Source organism: Eschscholzia californica, unplaced genomic scaffold (assembly GCF_041429995.1).
Source record: "Eschscholzia californica isolate CP2 unplaced genomic scaffold, dmEscCali1.0.p SCAF_2, whole genome shotgun sequence".
Lineage (NCBI taxonomy): Eukaryota > Viridiplantae > Streptophyta > Magnoliopsida > Ranunculales > Papaveraceae > Eschscholzia > Eschscholzia californica.
In genome coordinates this window covers 55853517-55869485 of record NW_028238309.1, presented here as the reverse complement: position 1 = coordinate 55869485, position 15969 = coordinate 55853517, and the positions used below count along the sequence as shown (strand labels likewise).

At 32.7% G+C, this 15969-nt stretch overlaps 1 protein-coding gene across 1 annotated transcript; it reads right to left on the bottom strand.

Moving 5' to 3' along the window:
• Positions 1 to 9652: 9652 nt before the first annotated feature.
• On the bottom strand, positions 9653 to 11126 carry LOC147559252 (protein FANTASTIC FOUR 1-like). The gene has a single exon (XM_086661115.1). It carries the CDS (start codon positions 10908 to 10910, stop codon positions 9834 to 9836), a length of 1077 nt encoding a protein of 358 aa, XP_086517241.1. The 5' UTR covers positions 10911 to 11126; the 3' UTR covers positions 9653 to 9833.
• Positions 11127 to 15969: the final 4843 nt, after the last annotated feature.

The following is a 15969-nucleotide window of genomic DNA, read 5'->3' as shown; positions in this document are numbered from 1 at the left end:
ATAAACATGGAGTTTTGTATATGATTCAATGAGTTGAGTTTTTTTGTTTTTAATTCCTATTATTGACTTCCGTGTTTGACAATGTTAATCGGGACACATTGGGAAACCCTAGCTAGTAATATGTAATTTAATTTTGACTATATGTAACTCAGTGTCTCCTTAGCGAATTTTGATCGATATATTAATACCCGTTTCTAAGAAATCCACAAACTCATTAAAAAATCATCAATAATCTTGACACTACCGATAATATAATTCTTCTTCCAACTTGTAGATCTCTATGCGGACACATCAACCTCGTATAATGAATTGCACGATTTGAGATGGTTGTCGTATCAATTGTTCCGTATTCAAACACAATCTAAAAGAATCAAAGACTTCTCAAGTAAGGAATGAACCCTAGATCCCATTGTCCCATTGAAGTTGTGTTCAAATTTTGCTTTGATCGACAGAGAGGGTAGGGGCCAATTTTATGAAAAAAGGAGAGAAAATGAAGAATTGAATCTTTCATAAAAGTAATGTGAATAATTGAAACAAGACAAGAGAATCTCATGATTTCCAGACCATATAGACTTGATATATATTCAAATCCACCTTATTATATGAAAAGTGGGTCCCTATTTGATATCTATATATTGATCCTCTGCTTCCTCTCTTTTCATCATCTTTGATCAGCCCTAGCTACCCCCTTAAATGATCTATCATTTTCTTGTATTTTGATTTCCTTATCTCTTTCTATACCTCATATTTATTACATAGAGTAAAAGACATTTCTTATAACCATGTCACACCAATCACCATAGAAAGAAAATAATAGGTTAAACAATTAGAAGAATTGCCCATGCAAAACATGCATGTCTTCAACTATATTATCATACATGCATGTAAGTTAATCTAGGCAAATGTCAAAAGGAATATTTTCTTTTTAATTTAATATATTAAGATATCTTTTTAATTAAATATATTAAGAAGGGGCAGATAATTTCAATTATATTATTGATTATCACATTCCCTCCATGCAATAAATGATTGAGTGATGTTTTTTTTTTCTTTCGTTAAATTATTTTGCCATTATAGATAAAACAAAACAAATAACAAAATTTCTTTTTCATCTTTAATATTCAAATTATGACATGTGATATCTTAGAAAGAGACTCATTTGGCACTACATATGTCTTCAGTCTAGAGTAACAAATGTGATGCGTTGTGGACCAGCACCGATGTAATTATGAGATTTTATTTATTTTTAGTTCGAATGGATGTACTGACTTCATGCCAGATATTACACGAGACATTGCGTTTCAACCTTTTTATTAAGCACACCTGTCACCTCACATGTGTGTAAAATTTGGTATATTTAATATCTAAATCTTAAAACAATTTATAAAAAATCCCATACATTTTATTCTTATAAATCATTTAATATGAATTTGTGAGAGAAAAAAGTTCTTTTTTCTTTTACTTTTTTTTTTTAGAGAAGAAAGACTAGTGTTCATATATATGACCTAACTAGCTAATTGATACTTTCAACAAAAAAAAAAAAACTACCCAATTGATAAGTGTCAACTGATAAGAACATTAGGAGACTTTCTTTTTCTAGGGGTCATTGTTGAACACACTTGCGCCACACCCATTGCAATGGCCCATTTTTTCTTCACCATTCAGAGGAGAGCTACTAATTAACTTGTTGATGGTTCACTTCCTTTTTTTTCTTCTCCTGTTTTGATAGGTCAAATTCTTTCAGGGGTAGTGGCTGAGATAATAGCAGTGAGAATACAAAGAAAAGTCTAATCACTATGAATATAACATCCATTTTGAGTTAGATGTCAACAAATTTAGTATATTGTCCTTGTATGCCTGTTGTAGTTTGACATTACATGACCGTTCTACAATATGTTAAAGTGTACGAGTATTGATAAGTAAAAAAAATTCGAAATGTCTAGTCATATTGCGAGCTGATAATATATGAGAAGTCAATTTAACACGACTAACTAAAGTACTTCATCTAACATTATAACATATGCTATATTATCGATGACATATTGACATGTACATTTTTAGAAGATCCATTCACTTTGGAAAACCTTAGAAAACCATTTCTTGCCTTTTAGGATATACATATGGAAAGAAAGTGACATAGGCGGACTTGGGTGGATGACATGGGCCGACTTGGGTGGATGACATGGACTCTAAATTACATGTGGAGGAAAATTGGAATGTCCACGTCACACAAGTAAATCATGGGTAAGCATAGATGGCCACTAAATATTGAAATATGATGTTTCTATCTCCTAATTGGAATCCAGTTATTTCGTTATTTATAGGGAATTTATATACATGGTGGCATTCAGGTGGAGGGTCCTTTTATCCACATATATGCACAACTAAGATCATATTGGACTAAGACTACTCGGAATATTGATGGATTCTAGTAGTTTATTAGAGAGAGAGAGAGAGAAAGTAGGAGAGAGACTAATATTTATCCATAGAAGCGCCTATAATAGAGAAACAAAGAAAAATATTTCTTGTCCCTTTTTGGGGCTAGATTTGGATGAAATTTATGTCCAACATTGGGTGGACAGGGTATGAGGAATGTCTAGGGAGGGAAAGGAAATTTCTAAGGTCTAATGAATGGGTTTTGTTTTAAGTTAGGTGGTGGACAAAAATTCTTCAAGTTAATAACGTTATGTACTGACAGATTCACAAAGTGGCAGACAGAAATGATCGCTACACATTTATATCATATTGTGTCTTAATTTGTTCGTGTATATATGTTTTCTACTTTAATTCAAAATTTTAAGTAAATATTTCGTAGATTAATTGAATGTAATCGAGCTAATAAAAAACCTATTGATCCATAGAGAAAATAATAATTGTATGGAATATGTTTTTCAAAGATTGAAACATATTCATTACCATTTTTGGTTTATTATTTAGTAAGATTGTAACCAGTTAGGTTCAAAATTGAAAGTACTTAACCAATATGTCATATAACTATGACATTATCACTATAAGATAATCTATATAATGGATCGTTTAAACTATTATTAAATAAAAAAATTGACGAACGCATTCCATAATATAAAGAAGAGGTCGAAAAAGCATGCACCTACCATTGCACTTACAAAAGTAGAAGATGATCCCGAAACACACTTACAAGAACCAAATTAACGAGCACCATAAGAAACAAAACAAAAAACACAAAATTAAATAATTTAAATAAAGAAAACATGGACCGGTGCATACATCATCAACCCCAAACCAAAAGATATATCCGAATAGCCTAACAAAAGAGTGGCACTTCGAAAAAATTGATTAATACTTTAAAGTCAAATATCCAAGTCATTTAAGAATATTTTTTTGTGGGTAGGTCAATCTATTTATTTTGCTTACCTAGTACATATCCACTTAAGGATAATGGTTTGTTCTTTAATATAATATTCATCATGTATGCGTCTTACTCGTTATAAACAAAATATCTTGTTCGTAATTCAGCTACGACTACATTCAAGATTGGTAATGTTAACTTGTTAAGGATAAATAATTTTCCCACTTTCTTGCATATTATGCTGAAACCATAATGGGTCGCTTGGTTGATATTTCGTTTAGTTCATTATATGAGAATATATGAAAGTTCTTGTACATTTGTGTCTACCACAAGAACTATTTTACTAATCTCAGTATATATAAATTTATGATATAATGGTTGGGAGCAAGAAAATGCGATTTGTTTTCTTTTTTCTGAGAGTTCGACTACGATCTACGTTAGTCGTTTCAAAGCTTTGATGCATCATGAAGATGTAGTAAGCACGATAACCGCCTAATTTAAACTAAGAATGAAAGAGGCCTAAAGTCCGACAAATTATTACATTATTTACAGCATAAATTAAATAAGATATATCTTGATGGCAACTGCTTCCACCGAAAAAGACGATTACAAATAAATAGAAAAACAATTACTAAACAAACTTAGGGATATTGTATTATTCTTTTCTTTTTTGTTGAAAATATTGTAGTCTTTTATAAAGTCATATGTAAAATGTCTAGATTTTGTGGTTACATTTTCTATTATCCTCTTCTAGATATAATGACTTTAACAGAGTTAGCCTACCTAATATTCTGATAACATGAATAAATAATTAATAGCCGACACGAGTTCGGTGAATGCATAATCTCAGTGTAAATTTGTGATATCGATTTAAAATTTTGCTACCATATATCGTAATAAAGCAAGATAATTTAAGTCAAAAATGTATTCAATCTGGAACTCATGTGTATGTTTGCTATAAGCAGGTTTTAAACCAACTTGCTTCTTTATGTTTCCTTACAATCTTTCTCCAAATCTATTTCGAATTTATCATCAAAAGCACCCAAACGTCAAAACCCTAGAAACTTATCAACAATGGAACCAAACCCTCCAAACCCCTAGAAAACCCTAATGAGTGGATGCCCCAACTCCACGATCAGACCTTTCCTTCCTCTCTTAACCTAAACATTACCCTCTCATTTCTCATCTCATCTGGTCCCAGACAACAAATTAAGACAACCCTTCCAAAATTTTCAATTTTACCAAGGATATAATATGGAATAACCTTTCTACCCTTTTTTTTAATTAATATTTGAATCCACTATTGTGATATTAATAGTGATATTTTCCTTGGACACTGTGAAGAGATAATACAAAGTTACATTAAGATTCATGAATTCAATAAGCATTAATTATGACACTCGGATTGTTAAGACATCTTGAGCCCTTAAATGTCATATGTTAACCCTTTAAAGCTATCTCAAGGGGCCTAAAGCCAATCTAATCTACGTTTACTTTATTTACACCCAAGTTCAATAAATCATGGATTGTCACTTCCATGAGATTGAACTTGGGGCCTCCGGCTTATGGGATTAGTGTCCAACCACTACACTAAAAAGTGGACGCAAGACATTGTTATTGTGGGTTTTCAGTAAAATTGTTATTGTGAGTTTTCCGTAACATCACGACGTACGTAGATCGTAGTCGTCTTCCAAAAAGAAAAAGTAACATGAATTTTAAAAATAGAGAAAAAGTTTTTTAGTACCATCTGCAATTTTATGCAATTTTTGTCATTATAAGTATTTCCAATAACATTTAAATTTAGAATCTTCTTGAAGATCTCTAATATAAATTATGCCACATTAGTTTAGAGTTTGAAGTTTAGTTTTGCATTAGACATGGTTTTAAAGAAAAACTACAAAGAAAACCCTATGCTACACTACATATATATGTTTAATTTAGAATTTGAGAGTAGCATTGGAGATGCTCTAATAGACCAAGAGATCATGGGTTTGGTCTTTAAGGGTCTTCAAGATCCCAATAATATCAACGTTTAGGACATCTTATATGCTCATTCACTTCATGTTTTATTCTCATATTACACTTGAAATCCTTGTAGGAAGAAAAACACAAGTGGAGATTATTTTCCCTCGCATTTACAGTATTTAAAATTAGACGCTAAATATGGTTAGAGTATTTGTTACCAATAAGATAATGAAACAATAAAGGGAAGAGCCTATATCCTTAGTCATCGTCGCGCATCCATTCAAAAAGTCTAGAAATCACAAAGTTTATACCAGTTGGAGATGAGGATATATCACTTACCGATTATGTATTATTATGATAGGAATAATGATTTTCAGAATAGTCTTTATTAAGGAATGAAACTTCGGTCTCGGTGGAAGTTTCGGTGGGTCCAAAACTGGAAAGGTTTCGTGAAAATGTTTCAGTCTGTGTGGAAGTTTTACAATTTTGTTGAAATGTTAGAAATATGATGCAATTGTGCATAACAAGTCTCTTTAACCATAATTAAGCATAAAAAGATGGTTATCTAACAGTTTGTGTTATTGCGAAACCTCGTTGTTGTGACGTTGAACTGTTTGTCGTCTGATCCGCCTTTACGTGACATTCTTAAGAAAGAAATAACAAAAAAAAGACAATTAAAAGGCTAATTCGCAATAAGGTCTGTTAGTTAGGGGTTAATATGCAATAAATTGTCAATTATAGAGCTAATTTGTAATAGATTATTTTAATTAGAGGGCTAATTTGCAATATGTTCGGTTAGTTAGAGGGGTAATTTGCAATGATGGGGTTAATCTGCAATATACTGTTAATTTAAGGACTATTCTGCAAACATGTCAGTTATTTTAGGGATTAAAACCAAACTAAAGTAAAATCAGGGGATTACAAAGTTAACCAAACATCCATCTTGAATACCTAGTTAAAAACAAAAAAGACAGATCCCTTTAACCCTAAACCCAAATTCAATCGTCTTCTTCTCTATTTCTTTCTAAATGAACCGAACCTTCTTCCTCTCTCTCTCTAGATTTTCCTTCAAACTAACATATCAGATGAAGAAAAATCTAGAGAGAGAACAAATCAATGAATAACTCGGGAACAAATAAAAACAGAGAAGAAGAGATATGATTTGATTTTAGAAGTTCTAATCTGTTAGGTTTTTATAGATTCAACTAGGGTTTCGACTGTTTCGGAGATTTCGTACCGAAATCTGACACGAAAATCATGTATGTGTGTTTTTTTACTTCGGTTGGTTGAAAACCCGAAAAATTTCGGTCACTTCGACCGAAATCATTCTTTGGTCTTTATAATCTTTGGAATATATAATGGTACGTAGGACGATTCGATAACAGTTATAAGCATTTTAAACTTATTATACAAAACTAATTAGTATGACTAAAACAAAGTAAATGTCTCTTTCTGTTGATTAGGACAACTATTTGGATCCTACATGATAAATACAACAACCGTTTGAATTCCAATAATCTTACAATATCTCTGTTATAATTAAATAACTCTAATAACTAATTACCTAAGAAATCGAATGGAAGCTTATTTAAAGCTTTAATGAAACTCTTTTGGCAATTTAGGACTATTCATTGAAAGGTTTGTTTTTTGTTCTCTCTCGACGTATTTCATCTTTTTCTTTTCTCTTTCTCTAACTAAAGCTTATCATTAGCTATTCTGTATCCCCATCTCATTTTCTAAAGGCGCATAGTTTTTTCTCTTCTTTTTATGGATTGCTTAGAAAGACTGGTCTGAAAAGTTAAAACGGCAATGAGAAAGTACCAAACGTGGAAAAATGAAGAAAAGTCAAATAATCGAATATCACATCTACTTTTCCTCTTTTCATAAAGAGCATTCCCTCACAATCAGGGTGAAGGTTATGTACAGTCGATTTATAAAATATACTAATTTTTGGTGGATTATTCGAGACATCTTAAAATATCTTTGGGAAATAAAGATTTACTCAATTGAGACTGATTACTTAGCGGGCATTTTTAGCCCCAAAATTTTCTTCATTATTTTTATCCTTCTAATCTTCATCTTCACCTCTCATCCACTACCACAATTTCCGACCACGCCACCATTTTCGATCACTGTCCACCTCACTTACTCACTTTTTCCCTCTCTGTCTCTCTCTGTTTCTCTCTTTCTCTCTCTTTCTCACTATTTTTTCTCTCTCTGTCACTGCCTATCTCACTCTCACTGCCTCTATCTCTCACCCCCTCTCATTTTCGCCTTTCTCTCATTAGATCTCTCTCTCTCGCTCGCTCTGTAGATGTCGATCTCTCTTTTTCTTGTTGTGTCTCTCTTTGTAGATCTATCTCTCACGCGATCTCTTCTCTGTAGATCTCTCCTCTTTGTAGTTCTCTCAGACTTCATGGTTGGACGGCTACGAGAGATCTGTGGTAGGTCGACCAAGAAACCCCCATTGAGCTCTGGTTCCGACGAAGATAACACTTCCCTTCGCCGAAATTGTGTGTGTGAGAGATAAATAGAGATAGACAATGAGAGAGACAGTAAAAGAGAAAAAAAAAAGAGAAAAAAAGAGAAAAAGAGATGGATAGACATTGAGGTAGAGAGACGGTAAAAGAGAGAAAGAGGTAGAGAGTGGGAGAAAATTGCTCTCTTTAGAAAATAACATTACATCCTTTCTTTTTATTCTTCCTCTTCGGCAAAAATTGGTCGTCGCCAGGTTGTTGACCAGCCACGTGCCCTCGATCTTCATCAATTTTTTTAATCTCTCTCTTCATTTATTCTATCACCACCACCATCTCAAACATCTTCATCTCTCTCTGCCACATTCCAAATGAATGGATCTCTCGTCCTTTGTTTAAGATTTGGATTTTTTCTGTCGGAGTTCAATTTGGGAAAAAACGATAGAGAAACTCATGAGATGAAGATTATGAGTTCAATCCATGTTGTACTCGAAGGAGTCAAAGACTCAAAACCATGTAATGTGTTGGATTGTATTTCTACGCATAAATGAAAGTTTGATTTGACTTAAAAAAAGATTATCAGACAAAAGAACAAATAATTCAATTTTGGAATCGCAATCAAATCTTGTTGACCAAAATCTTTATGCTCTGAATACTTTTTTATGCCCTAATTTGGCGGGTTGATTCAGTGGTGCTGTTTCAAGAAGGATAAGGGGAAGGAAGTGGTGTGTTGAAGTCCGTTGATAATGTGTTAGAATTAGGAGGGAGACCCATTGGTGCGTCATGGTCCATCACCAAACCAGTTTCCATTAATGAGGGTGCTAACGCCGTGTGGGTCCCACAGCTGACAGTTCTCTTAACCAGCAGTACATATCCGTACGCTGCAACTTGCATTTTTAGGTTCTCCTCTTGGCTCCACATCTCTTAAACATCATGACTAAATTACCCTCTGCCCTAACATACATTTTAGTTTTTTTTTTTTTTTGATGAAGAGAACATACATTTTAGTTAGGAAAATGCTACTATCATAGTATCATTTATGTGGTGTTTATGTCAATCTCTCATGTTAGTAGCATGAGGATTTGCATTAATCATCTATAAAAAAAAAATTGCATGAAAACAAACCCATTTGTCGAAGTGATGAGAATAAGACACTTTATATATAACCGCAAAAGGTTAAGTTACTTAGTATGATAATGTCTGCATATTTGAGACATAAGATAGATGAAATCTACGAAAAAAAATCATGAAATAGACATGTGACTTTCTTATACTGTTCGAGAAAGATATTTTAATTATTTTGTGAAATTGCGTATGAGTTGTAGGATTTTAGTTATGATTTCTTCAATGGGCTAAACAATACAACAGTTATGATCAATCGGTACTCTAAAACTCTAAGAATGGTGAGGGGGAAATGTCACTTACCTAACTCAATAATCTCTCTAGATACATGTGAATGTGGTTAGGTTGGTTTGAGAGCACAAAATACAAGAGCAAATATCATAATGAGAGTGAAAGATGAGATTTGCGATCGTTTGTCGGATTAGCTGGGTATTTATACTCGGGCTATGTCGGCGATCCCATTTTCCAAGAAGTTAGATAGAAGTTTCATCTCTCAACCAACTAGAAGGACTTTTAAGATCAAATTGCACATCATTCCCAAGAGGAGCCGCCAGAATTGGAAGCTACAGAATGAAGAATGCTCGAAAAATCGACGTTATCTTATGAATTTCTTCAGTTCTACTATTTTGTATTTCTACATTACTTATTGTAATTTTGTTTTTCTACTTTGTATGTTGTAATAGACTCTTTATAATATATTACTCTTCAACAAAAAAAAAAAAAAAAGAGTGAAAGATGAGAGAGGGAGAGATGAGAGAGAGAATAACCATAATAACTACCAATTAGCATAGTTTACTAAACATCAAGTGGACAAAATGCCCTTCAACATATTAACCCAAAAAAAGTGGTGAAAAGGGTCAACAAAAAAAGGATAAAAAGGTAATAATAAAAGAAAAAATTGTAGTAACAATGAGAGAGATTAGTGAGATCTCAAAAAAAGGCTTTCAAGTGGTCACCCAAAAAGGTTCCCAATTCAACAAACCATTCTTCCCTTGCCCATTTTCATTGCACCTACTTCTCCTTTGGAATTTCTCTTTTCCAATATCAGTCCTAAAAATGTTGTCATTTCCTTCCATATCCTCATCTAAATAGTCATTTTCTTCATTTGATTCTTGGTCTACTTCTAATTCATATTCATTTTCACTTTCTTCTTGTTCTTCTTCATATTCCTTTTCTATTTCTTCTTCTTTCTTGTCATAACATTTTTCTTCTTGAATGACTTCTTCAAATTTTGGGTTCTGTGGGGGACAAAGAATATCACAACTCTTTATAAGATGAAGTCGAAGACGTCCATCACATCTTTCAGCTTGAAAATAAGTTTGAGGAGTCGGTATTGCAACCTTTTTAATGACTAATCGTCCGCCTTCTCGGTGGGGCCTAATTTGAACTGAATTTGCACCACTAATTGATGTTAAAGGAGGAGGAAGTGAACCATAATTCACTTTCTTAGTAATACTCCCCCAATTATGTCTATATTTTACTCGATCCCTTGTCGGGGATTTTCCACCCTCAGAATCGGATGAAGTAGTAGAACAAATATCGCTATAATCGCTAATATCACTACTAATGTCGCTACCCGTTTCACACCCCAAATTCTCGGTACATAATTCCAAGCTTTTCTTGCTAAGCTTGGACGAATAACGCTTATCAAGTGGGTGCACATAAGGAGCTTCCTTTTCTTGAATGGTTCGAATTTGGGTGGAACTAGTAAGAGCTTGGATTAAGCTCCACCCATCATTGTTTTTGTTGATATCAGTGTTAGTATTCTCCTCATTAGTGTTGTTGAGATCCATGGGAGTGTTGTTGAGATCCATGTGAGTGTTGTTGTGAATGTTTTGTTCTTCGCTGTCGGAATCAGAATCCGAAGTACAAGATTTTCGACTAGACCAATCCGTAGTTCTCGAAAACAGAGGTGTAGTTGGAGCCATTTTAAGACCTAGTCCTCGTGGTTCGACAAATATTGGCTCGACGAAGCGAGGCTCGAGACAAGATTGTAAGCCTTGACATACCATGGATGACATGATTAATAGCTATGAGAAAATGATAATGAGAAGCTAAGGAGGATAGAGAAGATTGAATAGAAGAAAGAGGAGGAATTGGATTAGAATCTGAAAGAAGTTTGATGTCTTAAGAGTTTGGAATGTGTATTTTTAAGAGAAGGGGAGCAATCTTTAGAGAGAGAAATAGGAGAATAGAAGGAATGAAGTGTGAAGGATGAGAAACAAGTGAGAAGGGTGGATGTGAATTTGTAGTCCTCAAAAAGTGTCTACAGTACTTGAGGTGTGTCAGAGGAGAGAGAGAGAGAGAGAGAGAGAGAGAGAGAGAGAGAGAGAGAGAGAGAGAGAGAGAGAGAGAGAGAGAGAGAGAGAGAGAGAGAGAAGAGAGAGAGAGAGAGAGAGAGGCACTTGACACACTATAAACTAATTTAAGTTTTATTATGGCATAAACAAAAAATAATTATTAATGGTTTTTTCACTTCCCCTCAATCAAAGTAACTGAGAATATGAGATTATATATCTACGTTAGCACAGTTAGTACTTAAGTTTACTTCTTTCGACTTACTATTTTTGTCCACAAGAATATCATTGTGGTTGGCCTGAAGAAAAAATGCGATTATCGTGAATAAACCATTTTTAATGTGTTTGATTTTTATAGCTTATTTTATTGTCTAGTTTAGTAAAAAAAATAAGATCACTCCAAATTAGTTTTGCTGTAAAATTATAATTATTATTCACTCCTATATGCCAATTTACTAATTACTGTAAGAGAAAGTTCAATTACTAATTACTGAAAGGAATATTCTCAATTAGCAATTAGTGTTCACGCGTAAAGAACTTAAAATTAATTGCCCAAAGTTTTCTTTTCATGAATATTTTGAAAATTTTAATGTTTTTATTTTTATGAAGTGGATAGCATTTTTAAAGAGGGTTAGGATTAAATAATCTTAATTATTATGTAACCAAAATAGAGCCAACCAATTTAAAATTAAATTCTTGAAAACGATTTCTTCTCTGTCTTTTTTCACAAAGTCATGACGTATATATATTTACTGAATTATATAATATACTTTCATTAAAATAATTAGATAATATAAAGTTAAAATTTCCTTTATTAAGGAGGGAAATGACCAAAATAGCCTTCTTCTGCCTACCTCAGATTTCACTTGTGGAAAGCTTCCAATAGTTTTGTGGGGGGTTTTAATCAAGTGGGGTTCTTTTCTTCTATGTATGTGGGTTAAAATTAAAGAGAAGGAATTGTATCCGAGTTCACTCAGCCGAGTCACCTAAACCGAGTCATTGCCTAGTAAGGTCTTATCTCTTTATATAGTATTAAACCATATTTGAATATATTTCAACTTTCGAGTTATTCCTTGTTAAAGAAAACTTGGTCACAACTCTATATACTATATCTCATTTTTCTTCGCCAAATAAGATCCAACAATTTCAGTTATGCTTCAATATTTGAATAAGAATCGTATGGAAATACAGAAGTTCTAAATTTTTCAGCAAAGACGATTTCAATTTTACCAACTTCAATCTAAATTTCATTCCTCTTAAATTAGTTTAGGATTTGACGTAAAAATTAACTAGGTTTTTTCTCTAATCAATTCAGATCTTAAAAATAACTAGGTTTTTTCTCAAATTTATGTTTGTTTTGATAGTTGAAAACATAATCATTTGACTAAAAGATTTACTACAAGATCTTAAAATAAAAATATGAAAAACAACTAATTTTACATATTCAAATATTTAAATTTTGATATTCACCCCTACATAAGCATTTTGTGTGTTCAACAATAAAGACATATTGTTTTGTGTTGCTTTTCTTTCTTTTTACTTGGACTCGAAATTGTCAAGACCGAACCAACCTTAACTCATATATTTTATGTAAGTTTTTCTAGTTCCTTTTAACCAAAAATAATTGAATCCGACAATTTAAAAGAAAACATCATAAATTTAGGGTTCAAGGCTTCAGGCTGCGAGACAATAAGGCACACTAGCACCATCCAACTTATAGGCTTATAGCCGCATAAAAAGCAACAAAATAATAATTAATTGTGATTATAAAACCATTGGACAACGTCGTACTAAAGTATAAAGAAAATATTAGTTTAACCAAAATCTTAAAAAAGGGTTTAACAACTTGATTATTGTTTAATCCAACTCAAACAGTTAGAGCATCAAAGAGTTAGCTAAAAAAAACATCTTTCCTAGAAAGGGGATGTTTTATGGGAGGTTTTTCGATTCTCTGCCAGCCTCTTTAGATTTTTTTCATGTACTACATGATTTTTCTAACTTTCTCATTCTATTATATATTTCTCTCGAAGTATTTTTGTTCATTTGTTTTTACAATCGAACATTAATTTGCGCTTTTGGCCTTGTGGGGTAGGCTTTCCTAAGTTCCAAGGGCCACAAGTTCATGTAATAAAGTAATTGTAGTGTAGATGGACTTTAAAGCTCTTTCTATGGCCTCAAAGATCTAATTATCGTGCTAATCACGATTAATGTACTTATGCAGTTCATGTTCTATCTTCGTATTACATTATGATGTACAGATGTGATGCAATGGATGCAATGACTTTGTCAATACAAAGAAATTATCAAATAAAACAAAAAATAGTACTAAATTCGTGTAGAAAAGGCGATTAATTCCAAATAATAACATTGAACAGAATTAGCATAAAGTTGTTTAGTTATATTTATGGTTTTGATTCTTTTGTTTCTAATAAGTTAAAACAATAGGGTTTTACTTTATTGTTGAACTATGTATATAAAGCATGGCACTAATATCTCCCTGAACTTTTGTTGGCCTTAATTTGGGCCAACTAGTTAAGTTTGGTGAGTTAATCTTTACTTCCTCCACTTATAGGTTTCTCCTCATACCTCTCTTCAAGCACATTGTAAAGGTTAAGTGTACCTAGATCTAACATTTTAAGATTCTCAAAAAAAAAAAAAAAAAAAAAATCGTGAATTTGTTCCTCTTACAATTTAGATAACAAATATTTGAGATTATTTGATAAAATAACCCTAAAACATTGTATGTTTCAAGATGTTTGGCATAACAAGTTATATTTTAAAGAGAAATAAGGGGTAAACTAAAGTCTAATTCAAATATCACAAAAAATTAAGCAAGTTAATTAGTTAAGTGAACTAGTGAAGTGAATGAAAAGTCAATTAAAGAAAGTTGGTTTTAGGAGAGAGTTTTAATCACTTGATAAGGAAAGAAATGATCTCCCCACTAACAACCTAAATACCTTTTTTGTCTGCCAAGTTTTTAACTTATTCAAAACTCACTCAAAATTCTTAAAGGGTCCTCTTACTATTACTATCACACTACCACCCCACTTTCTCTTATGTCTCTCTTAATTGGATGCAAGTTGAAACAACTAGTCACTAGTGTCATTGCATGTTACCTTAGCTTACTAAGTCTTGATGAGGAGATGAATTTCAACCCACTCTCTCTCTTTCTCTGTCTAACTTTCTCTCTCTATGAAACAAGAGTCTCTTAGTGAACAATGAACATGGAAGACAAACTCAACAGCTATAAGGTAAAAATAGTACAAATACACACACATACCAACCATAAAACCATGTGATAGTACAGAAACAAATGAACTGCCCTACACTTTTAAACAAAGGAATGGCTCATAACCCTAGCTAATTTTGATGTTAGACCTATAGGACTATACCAAATTTGATGATCATAGGTTACTAAGTGAGGAAATGGGATCAAACTTTTAAGTACAATAAGACCCATTAAAAGAATTTTAAAAGCAATGAACACCTCTTACTTCAACCCCTTTTTTCTAAAATATGACTTAGTGATGTTGAATGATCAAGTACATGCACTTGTTTAATCCAACTCTTTATTTTATTGTCAAGGCTTGAGTCATAAGGCTAAACCCTAGCTTCTCTTTTTTCACAAAAAATCCTAGCTTCCCTCTTGGTGTACTTGCATTAACTTTTTATTATTTTATGAGCAACCCTAGTACTAAACAGAGTTGCTTTGTAGCTCCTCAATAACTAAGTAAGCCAAAATTGATGACCTTGTTAGAATTGTATTTGATACCTAACCAGCCTAAAAGTAATTGGTTCTAAGATGAACTATACTGGCTGCATAAAAGTGAATTGGTGCCAATTAAGGTATTATTAGGTCTCATTACTTAAGCCAAGAAAGATTGGTTCTACAAAAAGATCATCATATTGAGATATTAGTTCATAGTATTCAACTTTGCCATCATCTAAAGTAAGGAATAATAAATGATGAGTGATTATCGGTTAACTAATTGTAGAAATACATATTGGATATAGTATTTCTACACCTATTGTTAGTTCGATTACAAGCCTTTTCCAAATAGGTATCTTGTAGTTATTTAGATGGTCCAACTCCAAGCCCTAACCATCAAATTTTGAACCCAAACATTCATGTTTACTCTTCTTTTAGTGTAGCCAACCATGGGGAAAAGATCCAAAACAGAGACTCTTTAAACTTACTTTCCTCTTTCCTTTGGTCATCAAATTGGCCCCAAGTGAAACCCTAAAGTCACCTACTGACTTTTCAGTTTATTTTATGTACCCATTAAGACTTCCATGGAGACAAATGTGGGAATCCACTTAGATGCTTACAAGAGCATGCACTCTTCCTGCCTTTTGACCTATGAGTGTCATAATTTTATATTATACCAAATTAAATATACTTAAGAGGAACAAAAGTTGACGATGATACGTAAACCATGCAACTATGTCATTCAAGGAATCACCACTTCTTTTTCGTTTATTAGGATATAATCATAATCAATAGAATGCACGCATCGAGCTCATGAAAGAAAAAATAAAATAAGAAAAAACTTGACAGACAACGCTAAGTAAAATCATTCGATCGCTCGACTTTACAGCTACTTTATTGTTGGATAGAATCTCATAGGGCATACAACTTAGACTTTCATAGATAAATTATTGTTTTATGAAGGAATAATCTGTCGACTATTGACGTTGATGGTTACATATTCGACCTAAATTGAGATATTTATTCATCTGCAGAGTCTAAAATACTAAGGAATGAATGATGAGGAAAGCAGAA

What these genes read in the sequence shown, in the direction of transcription:
- LOC147559252 (XM_086661115.1), bottom strand. Translation starts at nt 10,910, where the DNA reads ATGTCATCCATGGTATGTCAAGGCTTACAATCTTGTCTCGAGCCTCGC.